Source organism: Mustela nivalis, assembly GCF_964662115.1.
Source record: "Mustela nivalis genome assembly, chromosome: 8".
Classification (NCBI taxonomy): Eukaryota; Metazoa; Chordata; class Mammalia; order Carnivora; family Mustelidae; genus Mustela; species Mustela nivalis.
The window spans coordinates 63372989-63388660 of NC_139027.1; the positions used below are offsets into that span (position 1 = coordinate 63372989).

The 15672-nt window shown below is 39.0% G+C and overlaps 1 protein-coding gene across 2 annotated transcripts in view; it reads right to left on the reverse strand.

The window, feature by feature from the left end:
• Positions 1–15369, reverse strand: part of VRK2 (VRK serine/threonine kinase 2) — a 119824-nt gene extending 104455 nt beyond the window's left edge. Inside the window, exons 1-2 of one of the 2 annotated variants that reach the window (XM_082744354.1) lie at positions 14321–15369; positions 13008–13148 (exon numbers count right to left, since the gene is read on the reverse strand). In XM_082744354.1, coding sequence (XP_082600480.1) covers positions 13008–13143 — 136 coding nt within the window. In that variant the 5' untranslated portion in view covers positions 13144–13148; positions 14321–15369. The remainder of the gene's footprint in view (positions 1–13007; positions 13149–14320) is intronic. The other variant, XM_082744353.1, reaches the window with a different exon arrangement.
• Between the last annotated feature and the right edge of the window lie 303 nt (positions 15370–15672).

Below are 15672 nucleotides of genomic sequence, written 5' to 3' on the forward strand. Positions count from 1 at the left end.
ATGTACTCTCAGGTGTAGTTTACCTTCATGCTAACCTGTTATAAAATGATTTCAGATTTTCTCAGATTTCAAATGCTCCCTCTTATCTCTTAAGAGACATTTAATTTGGCCAGATAGTATACTGGAATAATAGCCATATTTCTCTTAGTTATTATGAAGTCTTTGTATTTTCAGCCTATGAATTAAGGGCTAACATAGTTCTTGTCTTCCTTTCCTAAAATCATATTGTAAAATTTGTATTTAGCTTAAAAACCTACTATGTAAGAACTATGTAAAAAACCACCCTCACTTTTTGAAACACTTTTTTTTTTTAAAGATTTTATTTATTTGTCAGAGAGCACGCCCGTGCACCAGCGCACAAGCAGGCAAAGGTGGAGAGAGAAGCAGGCTCCCCGCAGAACAAGGAGCCCAATGCGGGACTCGATCCCAGGACTCTGGAATCATAACCTGAGCCGAAGGCAGTGGCTTAAATGACTGAGCCTCCCAGGTGTCCCTTTGAAACATTTTCCAATATTCATGCTGAAATTAGGTTTCAAATAAGGGAAATCTTTTCTTTAATTATGGTCTCTATCTTGCAGGTCTTTACCTTTTCATGTGATACTTATCATCCAAAGATATATTACATAGATAATAGTGTTATCATTTTTTCTTCTTGAGGATCTCTTTATCATTTTTGTCTAATACAGATTTGCTTTGCTTGTTCATTAATAGTACAACTAATTTTTGCTCAGTTAAGTCAATTCTTTCTATAAAGCCTCTATCCATGTCTCAGTATCTTTCACAGCCTTTTAGGGTCTCACAGAATTCCAGGGTCAGAAAGAACTTAAATGTCCTTCTCCCAGTAAAAACCTCTATTTTTACAAATATTCCATAATGCATTCAATTTATGTTACACTAAATTTCTGAACAGTTATACTTGTTCAGAAGTTTTCTGCTGGAATAGAAATTCTGATATTATAGAGTCTACATAATTTTTTTCTTCCGCTTTTCATCACATGGCAAAATTTGCTCATTAGATATACAACTTTCTTTTGCTTTTTTTCTTGAAATGTATCATGTAGGGATTTTTTAAATGGGTCTTACTACTTCTCCTTTACCATCTTCCTAACACATTGTAAGATGAAAGGTTTACATAACTAATATTCATTCTCAACTGTTAATACATTTGACACTGGAGATCTATGCTAGCATTGGAACACGTGATCTTTTAATAGAAACAAGATCAAGTATGATAAATGGCTTTTCTTCACATTTTCAAAAAACTGAAATTAATAACCCCTATCACCATAAGTGCTCAAAACCAAATATTCTAATGTAGTATTATATTTTGTTTATTCTTTCCCTTGCTATGTATATACTCCAAAGAAAAGGGGATCCTAGCATAAAAACCAGCATTGCAATACTTTTTAAATACCTTTTTTCCACCAAAAATACCTAAAGATAAGACACTGCATGAAATGTTACGATTTTTAATAAAGTCATTTATAGATTTGTAATAAATCACTATCATATAATAATATCTTGAAGGAATTAAATAATTTTCTAAAAACTATTATAAATTACATATTTTGGTATCTGAACAAATTCTATATGAAAACATATTCTTTATCAAGATTCCACTTATCTAAATATTATTTTTTTTGTTTTCTTTTACTCTTAAAAGACATAGTTTTCTCAATACCATATCTTTATTATTCCAATGAAGAGACATGGTCATGAATAATTTGTTAAAATATCTATTTTTACATGGTGCTATTTAAAATTGTATCACAGGGATTTAAAGAGTCTTCTTTTGATTTTCCTGCTGCTTATTAGACTCGAAATAAATGCATAAAATTACTCATTTTTCAAAAAGCAAAAAATCCACCAAATCTTTCTAGCTAATTTGTATGCACTACTGGTTGACTATCCTCACTTTTTTTTCCCCAAAAATATTGTTTGACCTAAGTATAGGACATTTTTAATGTATTTTTCCAGTTCTTAGGATTAGATTTACTATAAATATCAGATGTTCTTCCACAGATTTTGTGAACTTAATATTAAAAACATATCACTGACGCTCTACACCTCAAGTTGTCAATCTGAATGAAAATGACACCATTATCAGCATCACCACTAACAGATTTCTTAAATTAGCTGCCAATACTATCAATTAGATATTTCACGGTTATTTTAGAAATAAGTATGTCAAAAGCATGTCGTTTGCAACTATTTTCTCTGGCTAGCAATAAATTCAAAGTGTTCTTTGACAAAGGACATCAATCAGTAGAGCAAAGAGACCTGAGTTCAAATGCAGATGGAGACAATTATTAAAACTGTGGCATGCAAGTAAATTACTCAACCTCCCCCTAAGCCTCCCTATCTTCCTTATTAGTTTATTGGGAGAATTAAATTAAATAATGCATGTAAAGCATTTAACACAGAGCTTGGCACACACTACGTGAGATATCTCAGTAGTAGTTGATGTTGACAATGATTGCCTAATAAGGATTTCAAGAACTATCCATGGCAGTTATCGGATGCCACAGACACATTAGGACTCATCTGCTACTCTTTGCTGCAGATTTCCTCTTTCTTTCTTTCTTCTTTTCTATGTTCTCTGCCGAGTGAGGCTTTGGTAACATTACCTCTAAGAATGTCATTAGGTGGCACTCAGAACACCTACAATGGAAGCTATGCTCTCCATGAACCTCTTTCATACATGTTGTAGCTTCCAAATGCTCTTGCTTGAAATAAATTTGGGGAAAGCTGCTTTAACTCCACATTAAGCATAGATGAGAAAAATGGCCAGTGTCTCTGAGGAATAATTAACAAAAGACAGTTTGTTTCATCTTCATGATAAAATACAGCATCCCTATTAGAAGGCAAATTCATCATTCCCAAAAGTTAAATAGAATGACACTTTAAAAGTAATTCCAGCTGATTAAATTTAGGGTTCTGAAAAAAAATTTAATTCATGAATATACTCTGAATCTTTCATTTGATTTTAAAATGTATAAATGTTCATTTAACTTTGAGCCCTTGCCTCTCAGTGTTCTATTCTGAGCTAGTCAAACAAGTGGTAGCAGGCATGCTGGGCTCAATAATACTGCCTCTCATATTTAAATACTCTTTTTCACTTGGATTGCAAATTAAAGACAGTCTCCTGAACACTGACACATTTTCAATGATTGATTTTGCAAAACGTGTTGATTTTTCTTACACTGTTTTGCCTCTGTGTGTGTCAACTTTGGCCTTCTTTTCTTGCTCCTTTGCAGCATTGCTGTCTCTTTGAAGCCATTGTCTGCCTGATATGAAAAATGTACATTAAACCTCATGACTAATTACACAGACAGAAAATTCCTGATCTCAAATATAAAATGCCTAAACCCAGAAACAGTAACAAAAGCTTCTGACTATGTACAAAACTCTTAATCAAACCTTTCATTCATTTGAGTTAAAAGAAATTCCAATAATTTATTTTCTGTTAAAGTTGTGTTTACATTCTTTGAAAAGCAGATTTCTTATGCATGTTACATGCCTACAAATCAATCCATTTAACAACAAACAACATCCATCCATTTCCTCCATGAAAGTTTATACTTGCTGTTAGATCTGCTATTAGAAGCTTCTGGATGAATTCAATTAAGTGCTACTCAGAATTGTTTTGTTCTAGATACAAAACCGTCTTCAATACGAGGTCCATTTTTTAACTCCTGACACTATGCATTAGCAAAGTAGACTTCTTCTAATAAATCCTATAATCTATGGATTAAGCACCTGGCTCCTTATATTTTAAAAATATACTTATAAAGAAAACGAACAGATACTTCTCTCCCCGCCAAAATATACAAAATAGTGTCTCCAGATCTAAAAGTCCAGGCCTTACACACATACTGCATGTTATAGTCTATACAATATACAAAATATCATCTCCAATAACCAGTTTGTGGGCCAATTTTTCCCCCCAAAACAGACTTCTAGAGTTAATCTGACCAATCATCTTTGAAAAACTATTGGATGCAAAGCCTCACTTTGGCACTCAGAGAGAAGGCCTGAAGGAATTTACAATCTAGAATGGGGGGGTTGGCAAATACAAGAGTACATGAAGAGTACTATGAAACCTATGAAAAGAGTCCTATGAAACCACAAGTTAGTCACTGTGAAAGAACACATCAGGGAAACAAAGAGAGGAAGGCTGTGCTTGCCTCTTCCGCATGTTAGCATTTTCCTAAGGGCCACCAGCCACCATTTGTTTTCACAGACATCCGAGCACCAGACTCCCCAGCTCCCAGCCTACCAACGTAGGTACCCCGCTCCGTTTAGCTGTGGCTTGCCTTTTTGTTAGACCAGCTCTCCTCTGCCTCTAGTTGTTGTTCTCCTTGTGCAGTTACCAGTGCAGTAAATGCAGCACATGCCATCACGCTCCTATTTTGGGAAGCCCTGCAATAACTACCAGTGCACCGATTGGCTAGTCCAACCTTGGGTATAAAATTTTAGTTGCTTGCAAATGATGTTTCCGAACCGGGAGATGTGAGGAGGAAGGGGTAAGTAGCCATGCTCCTCCAGAAACGGCCACAATACCTAAGCGGAGTAAGTTGGAATAAGGTCTGCACATGAGCCAAAGCTTAGAATTTCATTGCCTTTGTTGGCTCGTGTCACTTCTTTAATTAATGTCACTTTCTCTGTTTTAATATCAGAGCAAGTGACAAGAGTGCTTCTGGATGAATTGTGTTTTCTGAGGACTGTATGGCACACTCTCCCGCAGTCTGACAGAGGGACGTGCCAGCTTTCCTTGGCAGTTACAACGCACCAGCTTTAGTTTTAGTAGTTTAATTTGTGGCAGTTATATGTTTTGAATACGTTGAAGTATTCACAACGGTCTCATGGAATCTGTTCCATAGATAAAGTTTACACAGTGGAAAAGAAAAAGCAATGGCGATAAGGCGATTAGGAAAAGCTTCTCTTGGCCACAGCTGGCCTTAGAGGCATTCCTGTAAATTTAAGAGCATTTAGGGGATAGGATTAAAGTGATCACAAGGAATGATGGCCCCCCCACTTTTTTTTTGCCCAGTTCTGTAGTTGGTGTGAGACGATCATAAGGAATATGATATTTAGAACTCAATTTTATGCAAAATCCATTATTCAAGAAGTGAAGTTTATATACATGATAGACATGCAATGAAATAAATGTTAGAATAGAAAACTTTGTTACTTATGCATTAAGTTGATTCTAACATTTTGGTAAACTAAGTTTTTATTGATATAAAATTCAGGAGAATTTCTGCATTGAGGATAAAGGACTAAACTTTTTCCTTGGGTTTGCTGAAGATCTCTTGGTTTCAGGCCCAAGTATTCCAAAGGTTTTTTGTTTGGACTTTTTCCTTCATCTCCTTTAGACACTTGCGTGAAGCTTCATCAACTCACGGTGAGAGCTGCCACCAAGGAGTTCTTCCAAACTTTGCCTGCCCTTTCTAAATTTAGGGTTCTTTACTGCAGCAGGTTGAAGATCTGGCTTTGATTGCACCTGGCTCTGCTGGAGAATAGAAATATTCATCTCCACTGAATGCATGCTGCTTAAGTGCTGGAGGCACTTGCAGGAGAGAAACTCTCATTGGAAACTTCATTACAATACTTTCGCTTCCCTACATGAAGTAGTCATTCTCATTCACCAAAGATAGAATTGTGGCTGACACAGCCACGGGAGCTCCTGTTTGACTTTCAAAATTAATCAACCTCTAAGCTGGAGTAGAAATGGCATGTCCTTTAACCTTAAGCACAAAAAGCTCTCAACAGACTGCAGTTTTTATATCCCTGGATGAGAGTTTGGGCCCCTAATACTTAAACTTGATGCACATACTGGGTTTCTGGCATGCTTTTGCCCATACCCATCTGCTAGCCTGGCACTGTGCCCATTCAGAAGGTGTGATGCCAGTTTCAATAGGGCATAGGTGCCAATCAAAGATGGGTTTGGAGGGGCAGCATGCAGAACGCAGCAAAAGTCAGCTCTTCTGCCAGAAGATCCTCCTGTTATCAGATAATGCCAATGAAGGGCCACATGCTTCATTGCTTGGGATCACATTGCATCTGTAGATGTTTCTGGCCTTCAATGGATGTCTTTCTACAGAAGCATTTTCCTCAAGGATTACTTGATTGGAGACATTACAGCAAAGTCTAACGGACTGAAGTCCATCCTTTTCAAAGAAAGAGAGGAAACCTTCGACAACTGTCTTGAAATAATTGCCGGGTTTTCTGTCTTTTCTCCTAAAACACTTCTTTGTGTAGAATATTGTAGAGTATATTTGGTCCATGCATGGGAGTTATAAGGGACAAACATTCTGAAGAAGGATTAACTGCAAAACCAAGAACCTAAGAAGTACTAAAATCCATAAAGACTTCTGTATCATTAAGTGTGAATGGTGGACAAATTTCCATCATCCCATAACTGTTCTCTAGTGGATTCTCATGCTTAGAACTTCAGAGTTTAATTTTCCTCTCCTGTATTTTATAAACATGGATATCCCTGTGTCTTAAAAGAAAGACTGTATCTACTATTTATTCCTCTTCTTCCATGTCGAAAGGGAAAAAAAAAAAAAACCAAAACACTTCAGAAGCAAAATCTATCCATATTTCATAAGGAAGCCAGAAGCTCTCAAAAGCTGAGGATTCTTTTATTGTGTGGCAATAGAGGTGAGCTCATTTCATGAAGAAGAAATTTCCCTATAGCAATAGGTTTCAAATTTTAAAACCTTGACCACTATAAACAGTTACAAGATAGTAACAGGTGCAGTAGAAGAAACATAATATATAAATCAATGAAGAATGCAGCAGTTTGTAAACCTTCCCTGAAGGCACAAGAGTTTGACAGTAAAAATGCTGAAAATGAAGAACCATAATATATGATAAAAAGAAGATCAGACACTTATCAAAATGAAAAATCAAAAGCTAAGCCTTAGAAGAACTTTCTCTTTTCATACAAAGAACCCAAACCTCTGTAAATATTTAGATTTCCTGACTGATTGGCACATAAACACTCCTCTTTCTCTAAAAATTCAAAATTGATAGCCTATGGATAGCAAATACAAAACTAAAATGTCTCCTACGGACTCTTATTTCTTGTATAAAGGTCTAACAAATATATTGAATTCGTAAAATCCCAGAGATTCTCTCCTCTTGTATCTCTCTCCACACCTTCCTCTGATAACTACTTTACCATATATACTATGTTTCTACACCATGTTTCCAGTGTTCCTGTTTATTTCCTCCTTCTTTTCACCCCCCACAGTATTGTTGGCAAAATTTTCTAGTTACAACCCTAGTGCCACCATAACATTGCATTGCGTCAGAGAAGACTAACTGCTTATCCCAAAGCCTTCTCCATAAGACACTGCCAAAATAACACTTAATATAGCGACGTATAATAAAGCACTAAGCATTCCAGTAACTCCACTCTGTTGCATTATCATTGGGCTCTTCTTCTTCTTCTTCTTTTTTTTTTTTTTTTTTAAGATTTTTATTTATTTGACAGAGAGAGACCACAAGTAGGCAGAGAGGCAAGCAGAGAGAGAGAGGGAGGAGGAAGCAGGCTCCCTGGCCAGCAGAGAGCCCGATGTGAGACTGGAACCCAGAACCCTGAGATCATGACCTGAGCTGAAGGCAGAGGCTTAACCCACTGAGCCACCCAGGCAGCCCTCATTGGACTCTTCTGAACATTATTCTACGTATCTTCACAATGAATCCATTACCACAGACAAAAAAGTAAAGTAAGTAAAAACTACATATGCATAAATTATCTTTTCTATTTCCTCAAAAATAGAAGCCTGTTTTCTTACCAAAAAGTGAGTTAAACTTTGATAACTTCTAAAAATCCTACTCAGGCTACTCTGGTTCTTCACTCCCCTCAAAAAAAAAAAAAAAAAAAAAACACCAAACATACAACAACAAAAAAAGCTTTTCTTCTAGGTTTCTAAAGTAAAATAGACCTAAGCTGAAAACATGACCCAAGAAATGTATGACTATCACCTAGATAATGTATATACATTTATCCATGGATAAGTGATTTGATCTTAAGGCCTCACCAGAGTTTAATTTTAGTTATAATAATGGGTACTCTTTATAAAAAATAATACTATTGATTTATGGCAAAAAAAAAAACATATATAGATTCTATCAGATGATATAATAATTGTCTGGGCTTTTCTTGAAACCAATAGTACCTCTGTAAAATTACAGGCTGGAATTAAGGGGTGATATCTGTCATTATGGAAGGGAATAAAGAAGGCTGGCTTGCGTAGGCTGAATATCCCAACCTCAGTCTCAATCTCTCAGGCAAATAACTACCGAACATCTACTCTGTGCCTGACATTCCAAAGATGCAAACTGGTCATCGCTATGCACCATGTTAAAAAACTAAAACTTCCGCAGATAAATCATTTTTGTTTTTACTCATATAAGCCTTCAAAGGAATTCAGCTTAAGTTTATTACATATAACTTTGTTTTTCTGGATTTGTTTTGACTAATTTCTGAAACCCAGTATCTTCCCTATCTGAAGTACATGAGATACAACTTAAATGAGAACTTTTTACTATGTCACCATGGCTACTATTATAAATTTTAAGGGTAAAAATATTTAGGTCAGTAAGTAAAATGTCATAGTCTTCCAATGGCATTCTCGATGTTCTTAGTTTATGACTTTGGTAGCTAAATCTATCACAATCTGTGGCAGGATAAATGGAAAATCCGTCCAGTGGGTATCCTTGTCACCTCCTAATCCCCTGTGGCACCAGACACTGAACCTGGGATTCAGGTAATCCATGAGGATAGGATTTTCTAAATAAAAAAATAAATTATATTTAAGGGCTTACTAAGCTCCAAGTTCTTTAAAAATATTACTTCATTTAATCCTCACAATTATTACTATCTCAGTGATACAGAATAGAAACAAAGTCTTGTGACTAGGTGGAAGTCACTCAGTTTCTTCAGTCTTACGTCAGAATTCAATCCAGATTTGCCTAACATTAAAACCCATGTCCTCATTTATACAATTCTCCCTTTTTTTTTTGCTTTCTTCTGTGTCACACCTCGCAGTAAAGAAGAATTCAGACTCCGTTCCCTCTCCTTCCCTGGAAGTTTAGAAACTTTTTCACTTAATTGATACTAAAATGACAGCAATTTTTCCATTCCCTGAACCAGCTTCCTCCCCTGATTCTTTTCATATACAAAGAAAGAACCTTGGCTTTGTTCCTGTATTCAGACCTTTCTTTTCCCTCTTATAACTATTTCTAATAATGCTATAGGCACATTTGTCCAAGTCAAGAGCAAATAGCAAAATTCCCATCCCTTCCCCTTGACTCTCAGCTGATGACTCCTGATCTCAAAGCTAGAAGACAGGTGAACATGCACAATGAGTTAGATAAGGTGGTGAGTTTCTTCCCAGCCTCAGACAACAAACCCTGAGGAAGTGTCTACCTAAACAGTCTATCTACAAAGAACATATGGAAAGGAGGTAGCTGCACACAAAGGTGTTGTTAAGGAAAACCTAAATTTCTTCACTTATGTACAGGAAATGATGAGAAACCTGGTAAAGTGCAAAAATATGACACAATTTCATATGCATTTGCTTAGATGGCTTTGAAAATAATCAGTAAAAACTAAGTTGAATGAACTGATTGCTGATGGTATCTCATTAAAGAACTGCTCCTATGATTCACAAGTGCCACTCTAGATGGCATGCTGACAATAATCTGGAACACGCAGTTTTATTATATATTCTGAAGTATGGAGCCTCTACCTCAAAATAGCTAAACATTTCTTCAAATCTTTCCCCAGTGTTGTGCGCTTGCTTGCATTCCCAGGATCCAGGTTCTAACATTCAGGTAGTAGAGGGTCCAGTATAATATATGGAGCCTTAAAAATTGTTTTTAAAACAGAGGCACCTGGGTGGCACAGTCAGTTAAACATAGGACTCTGAGATTTGGCTCAGGTCATTATCTCCGGGTCATGAGATCTAGTCCAGTGTTGAGCTCCATGCTCAGCATGGAGTCTGCTTAAGATTCTCTCTCTCTCTCTCTCTTCCCCTCTGGTTCATGCTCTCTCTCTCTCTCCCCTCTCTAAAATAAATAAATAAATTTTAAAATCAACATTGTTGTAAAACAAATATTATTTTGGTAGTAAGAAAAAATAAGTAAATGATACATGACATATACTTAGAATAAAAGCAGCAAAGACTTTTTTATATTTAAATAGGGACAAATAGATCACATGCCTGAGCACATTTCTTTTTTTTTTCTTTTTTAAAGACTTTATTTATTTATTTGACAGAGAGAGATCACAAGTAGGCAGAGAGGCAGGCAAAAAGAGGAGGAAGCAGGCTCGCTGCAGAGCAGAGAGCCTAACATGGGGCTCTATCCCAGGACCCTGGGATCATGACCTGAGCCCAAGGCAGAGGCTTAACCCACTGAGCCACCCAGGTGCCCCATGAGCACATTTCTTTTTCACAACAGGAACCACACAACTAGTGAATGTACGAATATGTGTACAGGCCTATACTTAATTTTTAAAATACCACTTAAATTTAAATACATATTAACATTTTATGTATTTCCATTTTTTAAAAAAGAAAAGGAATAAAAGCATTACAATCTATGCTTTTCTGTATTTCTTAGAAATCACTCAAATAATTCAATTAGAAATCTAAAAGTATAACTGATAAGCCTTGAGCTCCAAGGCTATATATAGCTCAGTGACAATAAAAATTTATTCAACTTCCTATCTCTACTTTGAGTCAAGACAGTATACCAGAGATCTTAGCTCTTTGCTATACAAGAGAACTCTCTAATTCAGAGTCTCAGTCCACACTTACTCTATGGGGAATCTACTCTCTGTGAACTTCACAGATACTTTTATGGTCTTTACCTGTACCATCTAACATGGTAGCCACTGGCTCTATGGAGCCATTGCGCTCTTGAAATGTGACTGGGTAAATCCTGGATTTTAAAAGACTGTAACTAAAATAATTTCTTTTTTAAATATTGATAACATATTGGAATAATATTTTAGATATATTGGATTAAATAATATAAATAATTGAAATAAGTTTCATCTTTTTTTTTCTTTTTTTTAATGTTTCTCTTAGAAAATTTTAAATTACATAAGTGGCTTGCATAACCTTTCTCCAGAACAGTGCTGCTTATGGCACTCTCAACCTACTACTCAGAATCACAGCAATTTTCGAGGAAGTTCAGACTCGTTTGAGCAGGTAACTTTTCTCTAAGCCATACAATTTTGTGTGTGTTGGTCTCATCTTCCCAACTTGATTAGACCCTGAGATGATTAATAAGTTCTCTTTTTACTGAATTTCATTCATTTGTTCAAAATGACAATTACGGTTCACCCAGGTGGCTCAGTTGGTTAAGCAACTGCCTTCAGCTCGGGTCATGATCCTGGAGTCCCGGGAAACCTGGAGTCCCAGAGTTCCCTGCTCATCAAGGAGTCAGCTTCTCCCTCTGACCCTCTACCCTGTTCTGCTCTTTCGCTCTTTCTCTCTCTCTCTCTCAGGTAAATAAATAAAATCTTTTTTAGAAAATGACAATTATATCAAAAAAGGAGCTTTATCCATCATGATCCATGAAACATGTTGGTGAACTGTGGTGAAATACGCCATTCTAAACTAGGCCTCTTCCGCATAAAGATTATTTGGGGCTTAGGGTGCAAGGAGGAAGAAGTACAGGGAAAGGCTATCTCTGAACTCCCTTTATTTACATGAAGACAGATCCTCCAAAAAAGATTCAATTGTTCTAAGTTCCCTCCAGGGAAGTTTCATCAACCAGATAAAACTACTCTTATCAAAAGAGATTAGAAATTAACAGCACTCCCAGACACGCTTTGTCACAAACTATCACATCCCCCACCTATTCTCTTAAGGCCCATTCATCTTTCCTAAAGATCATCTGCGGTCCTTTAAGTGACCTCCATTCCCTGTCCCTTTCCCCTTTTAAGACAGTATAGAAGTTCTCATATCTCACTGCTTTTGGGGGTATTCACTTTTTTTTCTCTGTGATATCCCCATGCATATAACATCAAAAATTAGAAATTTCGTGTAGCTTTTTTCCTGCTGTCAGTTAATTTTATAAATCCAGCTCTCGAACGTAGGAAGAGTAGAGGGAAAGTCTTTCCTTCCCTACTGTCTGAAATGTTTAATGAGGGAGGAATCCAAGATTCCCCCAGTGGAGGTCTTTTACCAGCTTCTTAAACTCCTATAAGAACAGATGTAATGAGTCAATCCATTTAGGAGAATTTATCCTTGAGGGTAATTTTTTTTAATCACTAATATTTATCTTATTTTATTCATTAAATCCAGTCATGTAATGGAGTGTTCTGATCATTAAACTACAGTTGTAAGGTAGCCCTGAACGATCCTTTTAAATTCAGTGTAATTTAAACCTTTTTAAATGTAGTGTAAAAATATATTCAACTAGAATTCCTTACCTATACCAAAGAACACAAAAATAATTTTTTGTTTTTGTGTCTATTTTCTCATTTATGAAGGATAGCAAATAACTAGTACCATCTAGATGCACAGGAGAGAAGTTCTTTCCTTCCATACAAAGATGCCTTGAGGTATTAAGACTCAATTCTCTAGTGAAGCTTAGTTAAGAAATGACCACAACCCTCTATTACTTAAATATTAATGATAAAGATTCACAGAGTGTCTGGATTTATAAAGTGTGGTTTCTGAGCTATAAAAAGCAATGTTTCCAGGAAAAGACACACTCAAAAAACAACACCAGCATTTGTCTGGTGGACTTTGTTTAACTAGGTTCTGGAAGGACTTCCAGAAGTCATGCACAGCAAGAAGTGGGGTCAATCATGGCTTAAACCAGACATTCTGGTAAACTTTAATGATCCTCATTTACTTAATAAAATACATTTATGAATTCTATTATAATTCAAAGTTTCAATTGTCAAAATACTAAATGATCACAGTTGCAGTCACATATACAAGAATATCTGGTAACTTATATTTTACCTAAATATATCAATCCAAATCCTCCAGAGCCAATCATTTTGCCCAGCATCCATTGTTTTCCTTCCATATCATCCAGAACCTTGCCTTCTGGAAGTGGAACAGGAAGTCGATATTTCTCATTTCTTCTTGGTGGCATCACTTCTGTTGGCAGAAAGGCTGAGATAAGTAATTAAAAATAAAAACAACAAAAAGTCCAACTAAAATACATTTCTCAAAATGCCTTCCACAGGGCACTTTCCCAGGTTCCTACAAACTAGGGTTATGAGTTCAGCTGGACTTGAAAAAGCCCACATACTATATTCAAATCGGAATCTCACATCCGTTACAACGCTGAAATCCAAGAAAGATTGATATTAAAAAACAAACAAATCTTGTGAACTTCACTTAACATGTCCAAAATTCATTTAGGGGAGTCTATAATACCCACTAACAGTGCAGAATACATCCTAAGAGATGAGTTTACAATTCCCAATGACAAAGAGAAAATAAATTTCATATACATGCAAATACTCCTTTCATTGAGAATGTTAAGCATCAAAGATGAGGTCTTTGGTCACTAAGAGAGAATACAGTTTTGGATTAGGAAAACATGGACAACGGCAACAGTATCACCAAGCCAGCGAGCCACATCACAGACAAAGAGCAGGTACTCAGGAAATATTTGTTAAGTAAGCCCAGAATTTTCATGGATACATAACTTCTCAGAGCACAAGGCCACGGGGCAGTTTCAGGGTTAGCACACTAGTCTCTGTTTCTTTAGATCCTGTCTTTCTCTTTCTCTATACCTTGTTTCTTCCCCACCCTCACCAAACTCAAAACTGCCCCGCTTTAGAGATTAATCAATTACATGTGTACAAGGTTTGTGGATTTCACAATGAAAGACTTTTAGTTGGAAGAGAGAATTTCATAGGGAAACACACACACACACGCAGCATATCTTCCTGAAACTGATCTACATGTGAAGGTAATTACAATCCTCTAAGTATTTAAAAAAAAAAAAAAAATTCAACTGGTGAGTGCTTTGAAAGTTAATGTAAAGTTCTCGCTGTATAATCTTTTCCATTTTCTGAATGATAAAGTTTCTGTTCCTTTTAATAAGGCTTCCCTCTTTCACTGACTTTAATCCAATGCCCTGCTTTCTTTTACTTAGCATCAGTGTCTCAGAGCAAAGGAGCAAAGGAACACAGCAGAACCCTGTAACCACAGTCTCCTGCCCTCCTAACACAGCCACAAGGGAAGCAGGGAATTTACTCGGTGAACTACGCCTCAAGTAGTTTTCTGGTGGTTCCCCTTGGCCAATACTTTATACGTACTGGTGTCCAAAACGCATCTGCGGACTTAAAACCCAAAGTCTTCAAAGAACAACTCTGCAGCAGGGCATAAACACAGTTTCGGAGGGAAGTCGTGGCATCAGAACTTGAGAGCTGAAACTGCACATCCTGGGCGGGGTTCCCGGGAGCAAGCGGCGGCCCCCTCCCAAGGCCGGCCCCAGCAGGGAGCCCCTCTGCTTGGGGGTTCCTCCCAGGGCTACGATGCTAATCGCTCCACACGAGTTGCCCGGGACAAACCGGTGTCCAGAGGCCTGAACACGTGCCAGGCCGGGCTCGGGCGGGTCGTGGCACGGGCCGGGGGCACAGTGCGGCCCACCCCCCGCCTGCCCCCGACACTCGTCTCGGCGGCTCCGGCCCGAACCGCCGCGAAGCCCTACGGCGGCGTCTGCACCACCTTCCCGCCCCCGGCTGTCCCTGCACCGGCGGAACGCGGAACCCAACCCCCTCCCGCGCCTAAAACCTCCCGCCGGCGCTCGGGGCGAACGCGGGTTGGAGGGGGCGCCGCTTCTCGCTCCGAGTTAGGAAAAAGTGCGCGACCAACCGCGTAAGCCGGGCCTGCCTCGGCGGGGAGGCTCCGGCGCTCACTCCGACGGCAGCTCCTCCCGCGGCGCGGCGGGGCAGGCGGAGAGCGGGGCGCAGAAGGGCCGCTCGGCCCGACGCCCAGGACCGGCCCCGGGCTTCCCCTGCCGCCAGGCCGCGCCAGGCGTCTCCCGCGGGCTTTGGGGGCCGGGCGGGGCCGCGGGCCTCCAATCCCGCGGGGAGGCGGGCCCCGCCCGAGCCGGCCCTCGGAAGGGCCCAGGCGGACGTCCCCGCACCCGCGCCGCCTGCGCGCGGCGAGCCCGGCGCCGTCAGGCTCCGGCCGGAGACGCAGGCCTAAGGCCCGCGAAGCTTCCGCGGGACCGCCCGGCGGCCTGGCCCGCGCGCCCGAGACGCCCAGGGAAGAGCGAGCGGGGTCTCAGTCGGGAAATGGGGCTGGGTGATTGCCGCACACACACCCTGGCCCTCCAGAGTCTGGACGAGGAGCCACCAGACCACTTCCGTGCATTTGTGTAGGAGGAGTTTATGGCCTTGTGCACTCTCCTTGTCCCCAAAGTTTCCAAATCAGTGGGCCAGTCTTTACTGAGCACTTACCCGCAACTAGTCACACTAGTCAGGCCCTCCCGGGGCAAGAAGCCGGGTGTGAGCCTGGAGGCCTGAGACCTCCTAGTTCCAGTTCTCAGACACATAGTGGCGCAAGACCTATTGACTGGTTGGATAATCTTGACTAAACGTAATTGTTTCACTAAACTTCCATTTGTCTGTCAACTGGAAATAACCGCAGTTTCTTAGGTTAT